At 38.9% G+C, this 14,978-nt stretch overlaps 1 protein-coding gene across 8 annotated transcripts; it reads left to right on the top strand.

The window, feature by feature from the left end:
• The first annotated feature begins 1,249 nt into the window (after positions 1-1,249).
• Positions 1,250-14,547, top strand: LOC122862089 (protein FAM163A-like). 8 transcript variants are annotated; one of them, XM_044167323.1, is made up of 5 exons: positions 1,252-1,676; positions 2,372-2,424; positions 7,993-8,090; positions 9,991-10,105; positions 11,131-14,547. In XM_044167323.1, the coding sequence occupies exons 4-5, from the start codon at positions 10,013-10,015 to the stop codon at positions 11,506-11,508; spliced, it is 471 nt and encodes a 156-aa protein (XP_044023258.1). In that variant the 5' UTR covers positions 1,252-1,676; positions 2,372-2,424; positions 7,993-8,090; positions 9,991-10,012; the 3' UTR covers positions 11,509-14,547. The 8 variants fall into 8 exon arrangements, with proteins under 8 accessions (XP_044023263.1, XP_044023258.1, XP_044023261.1 ...); XM_044167326.1 differs by having other exon boundaries at positions 7,971-8,090; XM_044167321.1 differs by having other exon boundaries at positions 6,217-8,090.
• The last annotated feature ends 431 nt before the right edge of the window (positions 14,548-14,978 follow it).

Here is a 14,978-nt window from a genome sequence, read left to right as displayed (position 1 = left end):
GTCTATAATTTAGCCTGCTCTATGTAAATTTCAAGGAAAGGAAACAACCCCATTGCAAATTAAGTACAATATGTAAGGAGGGATGTGATTGCTTCTACAGTTTTAACAGCCATGTTCATATTCAGCCTGTATTGTTATGAGGTCATCATACCATTAAGTAATAGTAATAATAATGAGAACAGTTGTATTAACCAGCTTTAAAATATTTATTTCACCATAGCCACAAAATATTCAGTTTAGGCTGGTTATGGTTTTACAGATAATTAACAAATTAGCTGAAAATCACATTTTCAAAATTGAAATTGGCTTAAAGTTTGATTATTATGAAGGTGTAAACAATAGAAACTATATAAATGCAACAGTAGTGGTAGGTTAGTGTGTAGTGTGAAATATTTGTCCAGGGTTGGCAGGTCTGCCAAAAGTTTATTTTAAACATGGCTGAAAACAGATAAAGCATCAGTAAACGACTTATTGACCACCCTTTATAGAGAGTATTCTATTTCAGTTCTTCCACTTAAGTATACATGTACTTTTACTCAAAAGTAGAGTACATCTTGGTACTGCAGCTGTTTTGCATAATGTATACTTGGTGTATTTTGTGGTCAGTAATTTGCGAGGAAAGTAAAAGAACAGCACTGCCTCATCACCACCCCTGATGTGCCCTGAGCAAGACCATTAACCCCCAACTGCTCCAGTGAAGCTGCTCAGTGACCAGGAAATCAGTAGTTTGTTGTACTGGGCAGCTTCATGTGTGAATCTGTAGAGGTGTGTGAGAGAGATTAGGGCATTAATGCAAAAGAGAGCCTGGTTCTCCCTGTATACAAAAACGTTAAAAAAATTATTATATATATATATATATATATATATATATATATATATATATATATAGGCTTTTCTGTCAAGATACCTCAAAAACGCATGAAATGTGGTGAGCAGGTTATGACAGGCTGGGTTATGAGATTTCTGCCATCATTCTTTCAGCTTTATGAGACAGGTGGCTCACTGCAAGTTCCAAGTAAGGATTGCAGAGTCAAGACTCTTTTTACTTCATAGAGAGATCAAGGCTTTGGATGTTAGTTTAGTGTGGACCTCCACCACCGCACTTCAAACTACTGAGTGTGTTATTCCACCAGTTTTACGCTTTCATATCAGGATGGTTACGACCCCTTGTCCACTAACACCACCACCACCCTCCCATCCTCCCGGTAAAGTGATTTCACACAGTGTACAACTGACACTGTCGCACCCCCTGCTGCTCTTCCCACCCCGCCCCACCGGGACCAGCGGCAGCGGGTGCCAAACCGCCCCCAGGGAGCCGCGCTGAGGACGCAGCCATGCCGAGCGATGACGCTCAGCAGCCGGACTGCCGCCTCGTCTCATCCATCTCCAGCGCTTTACAGAGGACGAGGATGCCATGAGATTTCCCACAGGCCCTCACTGGCACCTGGCTGTGAGTGAACCGGGGGGAAAGAGGGGATAACCGACGGCGGATAATGACGTGATGGTTCCGGTTGTTGAGCGAGCAAAGGGGGGCTCCGGACGTCTTGAATGACCGGTGCTGGAGAGGAAATCACCGGACTTTATTGTGTGTGGAGCCGCGTAAGATACTGGACCGACCGCAGTTAAAAAAAAACGGTCTCTCTAACAGGTTGCTGAGATTTCCTTCCATCTGAAGGGTAAGGCATCTGGGCTTTACAATCATCCGTGCGCCACTTAACGGCTCTGCACATCAATTTATCCGCTTAATTGAGTAAAAATGAGGCTAATCAGTGATGTAACAGCTGCTAAATTGACCTCCAGCCGCCAGTTCAGTTAAAACATTAGCTCTGTTTATCTCAGAAAAGTATTATTTCACGTTTTTATCTCGCTAAGAGGTCGTATATAATGTAGTTTGGCATTACTTGCAATGATGTGTAACCTGAATTGATAACGTAATCTGGACAGTAAGGTAAGTAAATCAATTTTAAGGTGGCTTTATCTTCCATCTTATTCCTGCTTATGACAATTCAGTATACAGTCGGCTGTTTGCATCATACTGAAAGATAAATAGAGAGTTTATGGACATTAATAACCATACAATCTGTACTTTATCCTGCATGATTATGGCCACTTTTATACGGATTTGATGTAACATAATTAATTTCTTTCTTTCTTTTTTGTGTTGTGGAATTAATTCCATTCAGGCTACAAAATAAACTACAACTAATGTGAGAGTGATTTATCATGTGAATGAAGACAGATCCATCAGACCCCCACGAACAATCAGGCTCATGTACTGTAGCTGCAGTGCTGACCACAACACCGCTGGGGCCCGAGGCATCTCCTGACATCACGGTTACAACTGATGTCATGTCTTTTTTCGCTTTCCCAGGGGGCTTTGCAGCACAGTCGAGGATGCTATCCCCCAGATGGTGACTTCTGCAGGTAAGGTGTGTGTCTGAGCATGCTTATTCACATTATCTCTCTGTAAACACACTGTTTGCCAGACTAGTACAGGTCAACAGGGAACCAACTATAAACCTTTTGCCACAAGGTTGTTTGTGTGGTGTCTCTGATCTCTGCTCTGCACCTCGGGGATCTTGCTCTGGGCAAACTGTGTAACTGAAAGTGTTCACTTGTATTTCAGCTCTTATATCTTCAACTGGGATCTCTACTGCTCCTTTGGGTTTCAGTGGTTTCCCCCCTTTTTTGTGGTATTATCTGCACAGAATTTAATCCCTGCTCAGTCCACACATCCAGTTTCATATACGAATTCAACCATAAATGATCCAAAATAAATAACGCCGAGGTAATTATGACACTCTATAACCTCTCCAAACACAAAAGAAGACCAGAGCGTGTGTATGCGTTGTCCATCATGTGGAAAAAACGTTCCGTTTAGACTATTTGAAAATGAAATCATCCACTTTTCCTCCCCCTTTCCCCCCACTATTTGCTGTTTTTGTTCCCTCCTGCCCCAGCAGTGGGTGTCTCTGTCCTAGATGTGGATGTGTTCCTCTCCTCACACGCTGAGATGAGTGCTTTCAAAGGTGGACCAGGCAGAAAAGTCCCGATTTTACTACCTGGCTAAATTGCCCTGTGATGGAAAAATATTGTTAAAGGAATGATACTTGAATAATTGAAGCCCCAGGGCTTTAAAATTGCAGGGACTCGCTGTGATTTCCAGCGCAAAGTTAGAGGCCACCTTAACGAAATATTCATATCATTATTTAAGAATGGATATGTCAAGGGGCCACTCAGGTACTGCCACCCTCTCGCTCCATCCCTCCTTCCCTTACTCTCTGTGTAAGGTCTCTGTTTCCCATCTATCTCCTGGTGTAAAATTATCTCTCAGCTTCTCTATTTCTTACTTTTATATGAATTAAAACTCATCCACATAATGACTCTGCATCTATCTAATGTCTTCTTAAGTGGGATCTTAAAATGAAACACAAATGAGTTTCAGCATTCAAAATTGTTTTTTAAAATACTCTTTAAAGCCTCTCTCACATGGTTATTTATATTCTGTCTATTTATCTACAATGACACAGGATAATGAGACTTAGAAAAAAGAAAATTATTATGGCGCTAAGCCACAGTGATTTCCAGGAGAATATTCTTAAGAATATATAGAATAAAATAGAACATAATTGCAATACAAACAGGCTGAAATGATTAGTCGATTACATGAGTAGGTGATTGACAGAAAATTAGTCGATTAATTGTTTAAGGCATTTATCAAGCAAGAATGCCAAACATTTGCTGGTTCCAGGTTCTCGATATTTTAGGATTTGCTGATTTACTCTGTTTCATATCAAGGTTAATGGGTTTTAATCTGTTGGTCGGACAAAACAAAACATTTTATGATGTCACTTTGGGCTCAGGGAACTCGTGGTGGGCATTTTTCACTATTGTTTGACATTTTTTAGCTGGAGTAAGGAGATAGTTAGCTTAGCATAAAGACTGGAAAAAGCTAGTCTGCTCTGTGCGAAGTCAAGAAAAGCTGGGGTTTATCTGTCAGACTATTTCTTGGCCAGCTCAGTGAGCTACATCCTGCACTCTGCTGATTGCCAGGCAGCCTCAGAGTGACGACAAGACTCCAGGAAGTCACTGTTCCCAAAAAGAAATAGTCCAGCACCTAATCTCACATGAAACCACACTGTCGTTTTTACACTTCGCTTTTTGTCAAGATTTAAAGAACAAGATATAACGTGTGTTGGAGGTGGTGGTAGGCGGATTTTGTTTGTTTGTTTGTTTTGTTTGACAGAGCATGGCTAGCTCTTTCCCCCTGTGTCCAGTCTTTATGCTAAGCTAAGCTAACCAACTGCCGGCTACAGCTTCAAATTGAACAGATAATATAAGAGTGGCATCAATCTTCTCATCTAACTCCCAAGAAGAAAGCAAATAAGCATATTTCCCAAAATGTCGAAGTATTCCTTTAACTTGTAGATAAAGTTGAGATTCCTAATTAAATTCTCCATTCAAAGCTTCTCTAATTTTCGTTGTTCACTCAGGCATGACATGGGAGAAAAAGCTCTTAATTTCAAAACACAAATCATCACCACATCCTCCCACGTGAAACATCTGAGGGAAGCAGTATTTTTACCTCTGCAACTTTCGACTAGGGATATGTTTAATATTTGTGTTGTGCAGTTGTGTGTGTGCTGAATGTGTGTATGATGAGCTAGTTGTTCACTCACATACACACTTGTGTGTTTCTTTGCATTCACATTTAGCTGACTGCTAGGATTGTTTCATTTCCCACAGAGAAAACAAATTAAAATATGACACCTCTCTTAGCTGCCTCTCATCTCCTGGTTTTCACTGACAAAACTGCTAAATATAGTTCTGCAAATGGAGGGTGAAACCTCTCCAACTCTCTCAACATTTCTAACATCATGAAGGTTGAAACTACATGATGTTGTGGTAGCTTGAACAAAGGTATAATCATCTCATTAATCAACTGTTTTTGAGTATGTTTTGTGTGTGAAAGACTTGATCTGTATGCTATGTTTGGGTGATATGGGTAAAATCAACATCACAGTATTAATAAGAATAAGTGTTCCAGTGTGTTCATGTGAAACAAAAATGTCTTGTGTGAGTTGCAAAGTAGCAATGATGTCCTCTATGTTCCTCAAGATAGAAACGCAGCTCCAACAACATTTCTCTTGTACAGTGAAGAACTGGATCCTTTACTTACTGTCACTGAAGCTCATTTGGCAGACACACACTGTCTAACCAGAGTCTACTGTACACGTAATTACTTAAAGGAGGTTTTGTGTTGTGGAAATCAGATGCCTGTTGCCTGAGACTGTCTCATCCCCTTTCATCCCCGTCACTTGTCCAAGTCAGCAACTGACGGGATTTCTGGCAGATCTTCTAACTCCTTTCATGGTTGCTTTGTGATCTAAGGGATGTTATGTATGTGTGTTTGCTCAGATTTTTGTTTGTGTTTGTTTCCCAGTTGAATCCGACAGCTCTGGACCCACTGAGAGTCATATCTGAACTGTGTTGGTTAAGACACTCTGACGGTGTTAGAGTTGAGTCTCCCAACCTCTGTCACTTGGCGTCTTTGTCTCTCCAGTCTGTTGGAAACTCTCTAATCTGAGGCTTTACCTCAACGCTCCCTTTCTAGCATAATTTGGTTGCATGTTAGTCAAAACCACTTATTTTTGGTTCTAGAAAGATTCCATTGCTTTTGTCTGTGTTGATATACATCAGAGAAGGCCATAATTTGTGCATAAATGTGTTATAGTAGCTTCCGCAGTGTAGCACAAGTCTTGAAAGGAAATTGAAATGATAGACCAGGAGGGTAATGATGTACAGCGTGGTGAAAGATAAGGATATGGCTAACAGAGTGAATGAGAGGCAAAAGGAGGACTGAATAGACATAAGATACTGAGCTAGAGAGGGAAGAGATGGAGAAATGGGGGGCAAGAGAGACTTCAAATCGCTTTTAACTACATTATCGTGGCCCGTGGTGTATATAATTTAGTATGATGACGCAATGGAAGATACTGCACCGAGTGAGCTGTCTAGGAGGGAGGCTCACATGCTCATTTCAACACACACACACACACACACACACACACACACATTTCACTCTGTGATTGTGTTAAATTTGTCAGAGATTCATGTGCATTCATTGTGAAATGTTAAGATTTATGATCCTAACCCTATCTTATCACAATTTTTAAGGGTACACCCCACTCACCTTGCATTTTTGTTTCCATTCAGACAGTTGAAAAGCAAAAGAGACACACGGGAAATAAACCTCTGGCTGGATTTGACTGTAGGTAAGGTGGGGAACATGTGGCTCCACGGTCAGGCAGCAGACCAAACCACCCAACCGCAAACTACCATTTAATTTAACCTTCTGGCTGAGGTTTGCCAGTTATGATGATACAACAAGTGCCAGATTGTTTAAAACATTTCATTAGGCAATAAAACTAAAACTCACTGCAAATTACAGCCTTGGGAGGCTCATAGCTTTTAGAAAATTACATTAATACACCAGTAATGAGAATTTTTCCATCAATGTAATTGGGATAATTAAATGTTGTTCTTCCACTGAGAAATATCTGGATGTTTTAGTTAATCAACTTGAACAGTAGAGAAACAAAGTCATCGGGTGTTGTAATTACTATAATGGCAGTGCTTAAAATGAATAACTTTGCCTGAACTCAGCCATATACATTAGTCTAAATTAATGTCAAAATTATGCATTTTATATACTGATATAAAAGTTCATTCTCTCTTACTGCATTAATGTTTAGATTGTGTGTTTGGTATTTTAATGTGACTGCCAGTAAAAAGAAATCAAGGCATCTGCACAAATTTTCTACCTCTCTTGCACACAGCTAATTTATTGCTTTCTGTCAGATAGACCTGTTTCTAAGGTCTATTTGAGGCGAGGCTGTACATTAGCTGTGTGCAGTGGAGATAATTATGTGTATATGCGGATTCTTGATTCCTTTTCATTTACACCATTTTTGCTCCCATGTGACTCTGCCAATCAGAGATGTTTGTTTAAGATTATTATTTGCAATGCAGGAGGAATGCTGGAGGAATTTAGAAATCCCAACACTTAACTGTAATTTGGCAGTGAGGTAGTGAGGCAGTGTTTGTGCATGTATCTAAATATTTTCTTGATGGAAGAGTATCTAAACTATGTCTTTCAGATGTGAGTCTTATATGTTCTCAACATTTCAAATATTAAGTTGCATGTATGTTTTGAATGGTGTTGTGAATACATCTTTTCTGTGTTGTTTAATTGCTGTATCAATATCGAATTCAGGAGATCCAGCTGATGATAATTATCCATGCAACTTTGAGAGGTGCTTTTGAATCAGTCACAGTGAACCAAAAATGACAGGAGATGCATGTACGAATCAGATATAGTATGCTGAAACTGTACTGCACGTGTGCATACAAAATACTGGCCATATGGTAAGTGTTCACAGTAGGTGCTGCTGCATTCAGCATGCTAATCCATCTACATCCCTTGCTGCCCTTGCCACTGTTAGAATTCACTCACACTTTGCAGATGTTGCTTTTTAAGATTTCTGTAGTGAGTCTAATCACGTACAATTTATGCCTATATTTGTGGATCTTATTGTGAGAACAGATTCCATATGAAACAGTGGGTATGATATATATACATATTTATATGAAACAACTAGTTGATTAAATCTGACATTTCTGATAATCAGTTCATAGTTGTGTAGAAATCCCACATCCACAAGATGGTTCCAGCCTCTCAAATGTGAGGATTTGCTGCTTTTGTCTCATATAATTGTAAATTGAATACTTCTGGGTTTTTGGACTGTTGATAAAACTAAATAAGCAACTTGAAGTACATCACTTATGGCTCTGGTAACTTGTAACAGTCACCACTCATTCTTTTCGACAATTTATAGGCTAAACGGATTAATCCATAATCCAATAATCATTAGCTGCCGGCCTATATTTCTTTAATTTTCTCTTGACAGAAGCCTCCTCCTTTTCGTGCAGGAGTTCCAGTGAGAGGAGGTTTTGAGAGTAACACTACAGGCCTGTCATAGTTTCCTACCTTCTCACACTCATCTCTGCGTCTCCCGCTGTCGTCTAATGTAAGTGCCCATCTCTTGTATTAGTGCTCAGATGTTACTGCTTCGTCAAGGGGTGAAATAATTTTTCCTCTGAGCTCATAACAACTGAAAACAACATATGGTTAACCATAAGGATATGGTTAGGAGGGTGACGAATTAAAGAAACAGTACAATATTTTGGGAAATACTCTTAGGCGTTGTCTTTCTAAGTTAGATGATAAGATTGAAGCCACTCTCATGTCTGTGTGTTAAGCACAGAGTTGTAGCCAGGAGGCGATTAGCTTTACTTAACATTAAGACTGGAAGCAAAGGGAAACAGCTAGCCTGGTTCTGGTCAAAAATACACCTGCCAGTACCTATAAAACTTACTAATAAAGTAGTAAACAGTTTACCTCATTTGTTTAATCTGAACAAACAGAAATGTTAAAATGACAATTTGTGGTTTTAAGGGGAGCAATATGCTGTAACTACTTCAATGAACAATAATCTCTACAGAGTGTCTCCGGCTATAGCACTGGTTGCCTGGTAACCGCACAGTGACGACAAGATTCCAGAACTGTGCCCGGTTGCCGTTCAGCAAGAAATGGCCGAACAACAGCCCATTTGAACATTTGTCTACGGATTACACAGTGAAATAATTTGTGAGCTTTAGAGGCATATTTTTTAACTAGGCTAGCTGTTTCCCTCTTTCCAGTCTATATGCTAAGCTAGGCTAATTGCCTCTTGGCTCAAGCTCCGTAATTATGTTGCATTCATGGAATGTTGGCAGAGTGGGACAAACAGGAGTTCAGAGACAGTGTTTCTCCAACATGATTACCTTCACTGCTAGCCTTGTAGTCACATCATTTGATGGCCTTACTTAGCTTCTTTTGCAATGTTACGTACTTATAGCGGTTCGTTAACATGTGTATAGAATGAGCTTAATTGATTGTAGTAGTGTTGATACTGGGCTATGGATGCTTTACAGCCATTTGCCAACAGTTTGTTGACACTTGTAGTTCTTTTTACCAACTGGGAGATATCGTAGCTGTCTGAACTTCCTGATATCTCAGACTCGGAATTGCAACTCAGATACTGATGTGGACAAGTTATCTGACTCTGATATACTGTCTGAATGATATGACGTGAATGCAGCCTTAGAGCACAGACAAAAGAGTGGTATTGATCTCATCTCACTCTCAAAAAGAAATTGAATATGTGGAGAAATGGAACAAGTGCAGATGCTTACATACAGGGCATGAGTGCTCAATGTTCGGATGAGAATGAAAACAGATTGTGTGTTTGGTATTTTAATGTGTTATGTGTATGAGCAATGTGTTAAACAGCTCTCTCGCCCATTTCCTATTTCATTTGTGGTGATGTAATTTTGAATTTCAGGATTTTATTGATTAGTTTTATGTTGTATGTCTTGTGTTTTGTCTTTTAACATCTTGGGACCATGTTGGAAATACGTGTTGTCCCTTGGATTTGTTTACGTCTGTAATCGATAAATAAGTCATATCACATCATACCATCATCATCAAAACACCAAATTAGGGATGAATGGTGTTCTGTAGGTTTGTGGCAGTTTTTCCTTTATCATCCATCTGTATCTGTGAGGCCTGAAACATCCCCAGCTGTCTGATAACAGCTACATGATAACCAACTAGTTACAACATGTTTCATCAGTTGAGGTTACATCATGATGCTACATGAATATACTAATTCATTTTACATTGGTTATTTTTGCAGAGATTATAGAAACCTTTGTTGGACATAAGTATGCTGAATATTTTGCAGTAAATTTTAGTTTAATCTCTAGCACTACCAAAATCCAGATTTCTAATAAGATCATTCTCTTTTTTTCCTCCCTCTTCTTCTCTGTCTTCAAACTTCCATCTCTCTCTCTTTTGCTTTCATCTCTCTCCGTCTTACTCTGAAGGGTTTGATGGAGATCTGGTCGAATGTCAGCGGGAACTATTGTTATATCCGGAGGAATTCTCGCCGGAGTTATACTGCTGTGCATTGTAGCAGTGCTCTGTTACTGTAGACTCCAGGTATCACTGTGTCACTGCGTATGCATGAATGTGCATGTGCTTCAGTCATTTGAAAGGATGATTTTTTTTAATTCAAAGTTTGTATTTAAATCAAAAACTATGTCAATGAAGCTTTTTCTAGATGACCTATAAAAAAGGTGAGCTTAAAAGCACAATAGGGATTTCTGCCACAACTTCACCTCCATCCAAGATGCATGGAGAAGGGAAATAGTCTTAAAGGGTCATAAACCTGTCTCCCCTGGGAAAGATGAATTCACACATTTATTTTCACATTTACAAGTAAGTGAGATGAAAATAAGATTATTAAAATTGAACTGATCCTAATCATATTATGTATGTTCACAATATAATAGTTTTTGGATTTTTCTTTAGTTTTGTTTTCAATTTGTATTTCAGTTTCAGGTTTTGAAATTTGAATGTTTTATACAAATATGCGTTTTTAGTGTTGTTACAGTATTTTTGATAGGAATTTCACCGTTAAAGGTATTCGTGTGCATTAAATACATCATAAATACACTTATGCTGAGTTACATAAAAATACATTATTATTTCCCCCAAACTAATTCCTTTTAAGGCCATATGTATACAAAAACGCTACAATCTACATTACAAGCAGACAAAATAGAGTCGTCTTTAGAGTTCTCACTGTACAGTTACAGAAAGTAACTGATTGTTGTTTCATACATTATTAAAAATTTGATCTTTGGAGCTGTTTCTAGGTATTTCTTTAACTCTGGAAAGAACCAGGCTAGCTGTTTCCCCCTGCTTCCAGTCTGTATGCTAAGCTAGGCTAATTGCCTCCTCGCTCTATACTTAACACACAGACATGAGAGTGGTATTAATCTTCTCATCTAACTCTTGGCAAGAAAGCAAATAAGCTTAATTCTCACAATGTCAAAAGTATTCCTTTAATAGCCTTGATGTTCACAATCCAGTATGTTTTACAATATAGTAAGTTCTAAACCCCCAACACCTCTTTCTCAATCTCTCTCTCTCCCCTGGTCTCTTCCTTGTCTCATCTGCAGTATTACTGCTGTAAGAAGAATGATTCTGAGGTGGACATGGGCTCCGTGGTGGGAGCAGACCCACTCTCACACTTTCCCTGCAATGCCTGCAATGCCCTTGCCATGGATGGCACATCTATCACCCCCGTCTCTCTGGATCAGCTGGACACGGGTTCTCACCACATCCACTGCCCCACCTGTTCACCGTACACCCTCCGCTCTGGACTCACAGACAACATGCGTAACGGAGGGGAGCGGCTGGGCTTCCACACCTACTACGAGAACCCGTCTGTCTCTCTTCCACTGTCTGTCAACCAGCAGGGCTCCTCCCCTCTAGGTTACTACAGTCCCACGGACATGTTTCCTCCCCCTCCACGCCCCTACAGCACCCAGGTCTGACCTCTGCTGCACCATAAAGACACACTCACATATCGATATACATTGTGACACACGCCTGACATTTACACATCGAGCACACGCCCTTTTGTTTGGGACTAAATTCAGGTGATGGATTACGATACAGCACAATTACACACATACCCACATTACTGTACATGCTCACAGATTCCAGGCTCATTCATCCATGGGAGTGACCCATAAACAGAGACAGAGCCGCTGTGTGGGCAACAAATCCTTGGACCAAACCCGTGGGGAGCTGCAGACAGCAGCATAAAACTGTTTTATCAGCAGGGAAATGGTACAGAACTGTAGTACAACCTCAGTTTGTTCACACAGGGCCAAATCACATGCGGTACTAAAATGTGTATTTGGTAATTGGATCTCAGGTGGGATCCAATATCAATTTAGGTGTGAACGCACCTGGCTTGATGCAGTCATTCAAGCCACATTTGATGGTGGTCAGGGACACGTGACCATGTATGTACTATAGTGTGAACACAAAAGGGTCCCCAGACAGCCAAGTCAGTTCTTGTGTAGGTGCTAGCGATGCAGCTTTTAAGCAATTCACATAAGCCATGTAAATGATCAATTACCAGTTAATCATTAAAAGCTTATGAAATAAGAAAAATGCATATTTTTTCCCATGAAAGCTTATTTTTAACAATTGATGTGCACTGTTTGTGCACCACACTAATAATAATAAATAAATCAGATATTTGAATCCTAAGAAAATTGTTTGAGTCATGAATAAAACAAAATAACTTACTAAATTATGGGATGTTTTCTGTATGTAACTGTAATTTAGTATTTATCATAGAAAAAATAGGAATGTCCTTGAAAGAAAAAGCTAAACCCAAACAAATATCTCTTGATTAATAATTTATTATTGGTAACTTTATTCTCCATATACAGTATATTGAATAGTATGCTTGCCTGTTTCCTATTTTTTGCTTGTTCAGCAGATCTGCTAGCAATGACTATAAAACTCTCTTGGTTATGCTAGCAGTTAATTAGGATTAATTAATTAGAAGTGTAATTGAACACAGTCTCTATTTTCCCTATAATTAGCACCAAATTACATAGATCTTTTAGGAAACTAAGTGGGAAAGTATTATTATTTGTAAATTATGGACCCATAAAATAAAGCATTACCAAATGTTCTGCTCATGCTCCACCTGCTGTTATTCACAAATACAAAAACAAAATTAAAAAGTTACAGAACCTCAGTTGGATTAGATTAGACATGCAAGGCACTTAAAAGGTTCAGCCCACTCTGTCAAAAGGCTGAAGCCTATGAATGCCTATATCAAGTAGAAAAATAGAATAGCCTACCCTGATGTCTCAATCATTGATTAATTATTAGTCGTTCTAGTAAGAGAAACTTCCCAAACACTGATAGATAAGTTGCTTTGCCTCTGTAAAACACCTTAGATAAGATTTTTAAGTTCAAGCCCAAGACAGGTTGGGAATAGCCACGGAAATCCTCTTCTCAGGCCGCATGGCCAGCGACATATCTGTTTTTTTGTACAGCACCAACCATAGTTTTCTGCATAACATAAAATAAAATAAGAGCTGGGAGGTGACATCTGGAGAATTTTTTTTTGATGCCAGGTGTTTGCTGCAGTCTGTTGTAGCTACAGCCTGAATATATCTGGTCACATGATACAGAGACTGAAAAGGACCACCACCATCTCTTTAGTTTCTGTTATTCTCTCCTGCATTGTTTCCCCCCTCTTCCTGTGTTGGTGTTAACTGAAAGTTCCAAATGCTAGCCTGAGAAAAACCCCTCCCCCCATCCCCTCCAGCTTACTGTACATGAGGGCTAACAGTTTTTCTATTAGGTGTTGTTGTTTGCCAACTGCAGAAACTACTAATGGAGCTTAATTGTTTTTGTCAGAGGAAAGACATGAGTGAGAAATTACAAGTGTGTGTGTTTGTGCATCTTGCAATTATTTGAAGGAGTCTAGTTTTAGTGTGCTAGAAGAAAAGTCTGCTAGAAAAGTATGCATTTTGTTTGCTTGTATTTACACTTCTGGTTAATTGTAATGAAGCTAGACTAAAAAGGAGGTAGGTTCTGCTGTGTCTTCCATATAAGTTGATGTATTGAACTTTTTCATGTTTACACACTGAGATGGATGAAAACAAAGAATTTTAGAGATGTTGTAGGCAGAAACGAGATACTTAGGATCATGTACCATACTTTGTTGATCTTGAAGCTTGAGTTTTGTATCTTATAAGCCATTATATCTGCTATATAGTACAGTAACAAGATGCAGTGTTATTCCACAGTATATGCCTGAATCTATATATTTTTAAAGAGTATTGTAGCTTTTGTGAGGGATGTCAGGGTTTAAGTGTGTTTTACTGAGTTTGTACCAAATTTGAGTTTCCCATACTCTTCAATTATCTTTCCATCTTGATTTTTCTCTGTATTTCTGACGATTATAATAATATAATACAACAGAGGAACACAATGAGAAGAGAATGGAAATGTACAGTTGTTCACTTTAAAATTGTCCTTAAATTTAGCTAAACTGTATGGTAAAAATGCAATGATATTTAGTATAATTAAAGATTATTAGTTAAAAGACATAACAGATATGTATTCAGTATATTCTCACACCACATTGTTTCCACTGAGCTGTGAGCTTCATTATCACATCTCCTAACTTTCCTCACCTCACATCCCCTTGTTGTTCAGAAGTATGTGTTAAATTATATCTGTAAAACGACTTTTTTGTTAATTTAGATGTCCACTCAGCATTGGTGTTCACTGCCACATAGCCAATATACTCAACAAATGTGGTCCCCATAGTTTGGTGAAAGGGGTTTAGTTTTTGTTGATGTTTGTTGCACCACAAAGAGCACCATTGCTGTATCCTGTTATTTTTTAGTTTCCTTTTTCTTGTGCTGACTGTTGAAAATTGTATTTTTCAGATTTTTCTGTATGAAACTAGAGTAAATTTTGGTATTCCCTGATACAGTGAGAAAAATCCACCAAATTTTTTTGAGGAGGAATAAATGCCTGCCTGGACTTTTTTTTTTTTTTGGTCTGTGTTTACTTACAATTGCAGTAGATGTTGAAATCGCAGTTTCTGGTAAAAAAAAAAAAAAAGAGGTACAAAATACAGTGGGAAGTGTTGAAAGAGCACAAGCATCAAAGAGAAGTGAAACAGAGCTACATGCTTAAGCTCAAAGAAAGGGAAGCGAAACTGGGAAAGATTTCAGGAACTTAAGAGAAACTGCACCCTTGATGTAAAAGTAAGACTGAAGTAAAAGTAATTTACAGGCAGAGGTGCTGAATCGTCTTTGTTATTCAGCACTCATGCTTTGGTATTCTATTGCTTTACCTGCTGGACACGTTTGCTCTCCTGTTTGGCGGCTCAGCCCATGACAATAATAGACAGACGGGCCTGTGTAACGCTGACACCCCGGTTTGAAATATCACAAATACCACATCATAAGTGTTT

Source organism: Siniperca chuatsi, linkage group LG15, assembly GCF_020085105.1.
Source record: "Siniperca chuatsi isolate FFG_IHB_CAS linkage group LG15, ASM2008510v1, whole genome shotgun sequence".
Lineage (NCBI taxonomy): Eukaryota > Metazoa > Chordata > Actinopteri > Centrarchiformes > Sinipercidae > Siniperca > Siniperca chuatsi.
The sequence above is the reverse complement of the archived record's forward strand: the minus strand, read 5'-3'. Positions and strand labels throughout refer to the sequence as shown.

Coding starts and splice junctions, on each gene's coding strand:
- LOC122862089 (XM_044167328.1), top strand. CDS start 10,013: ATGTCAGCGGGAACTATTGTTATATCCGGAGGAATTCTCGCCGGAGTT. Junction 10,106..11,130: donor TCTGTTACTGTAGACTCCAG/GTATCACTGTGT, acceptor TCTCATCTGCAG/TATTACTGCTGTAAGAAGAA.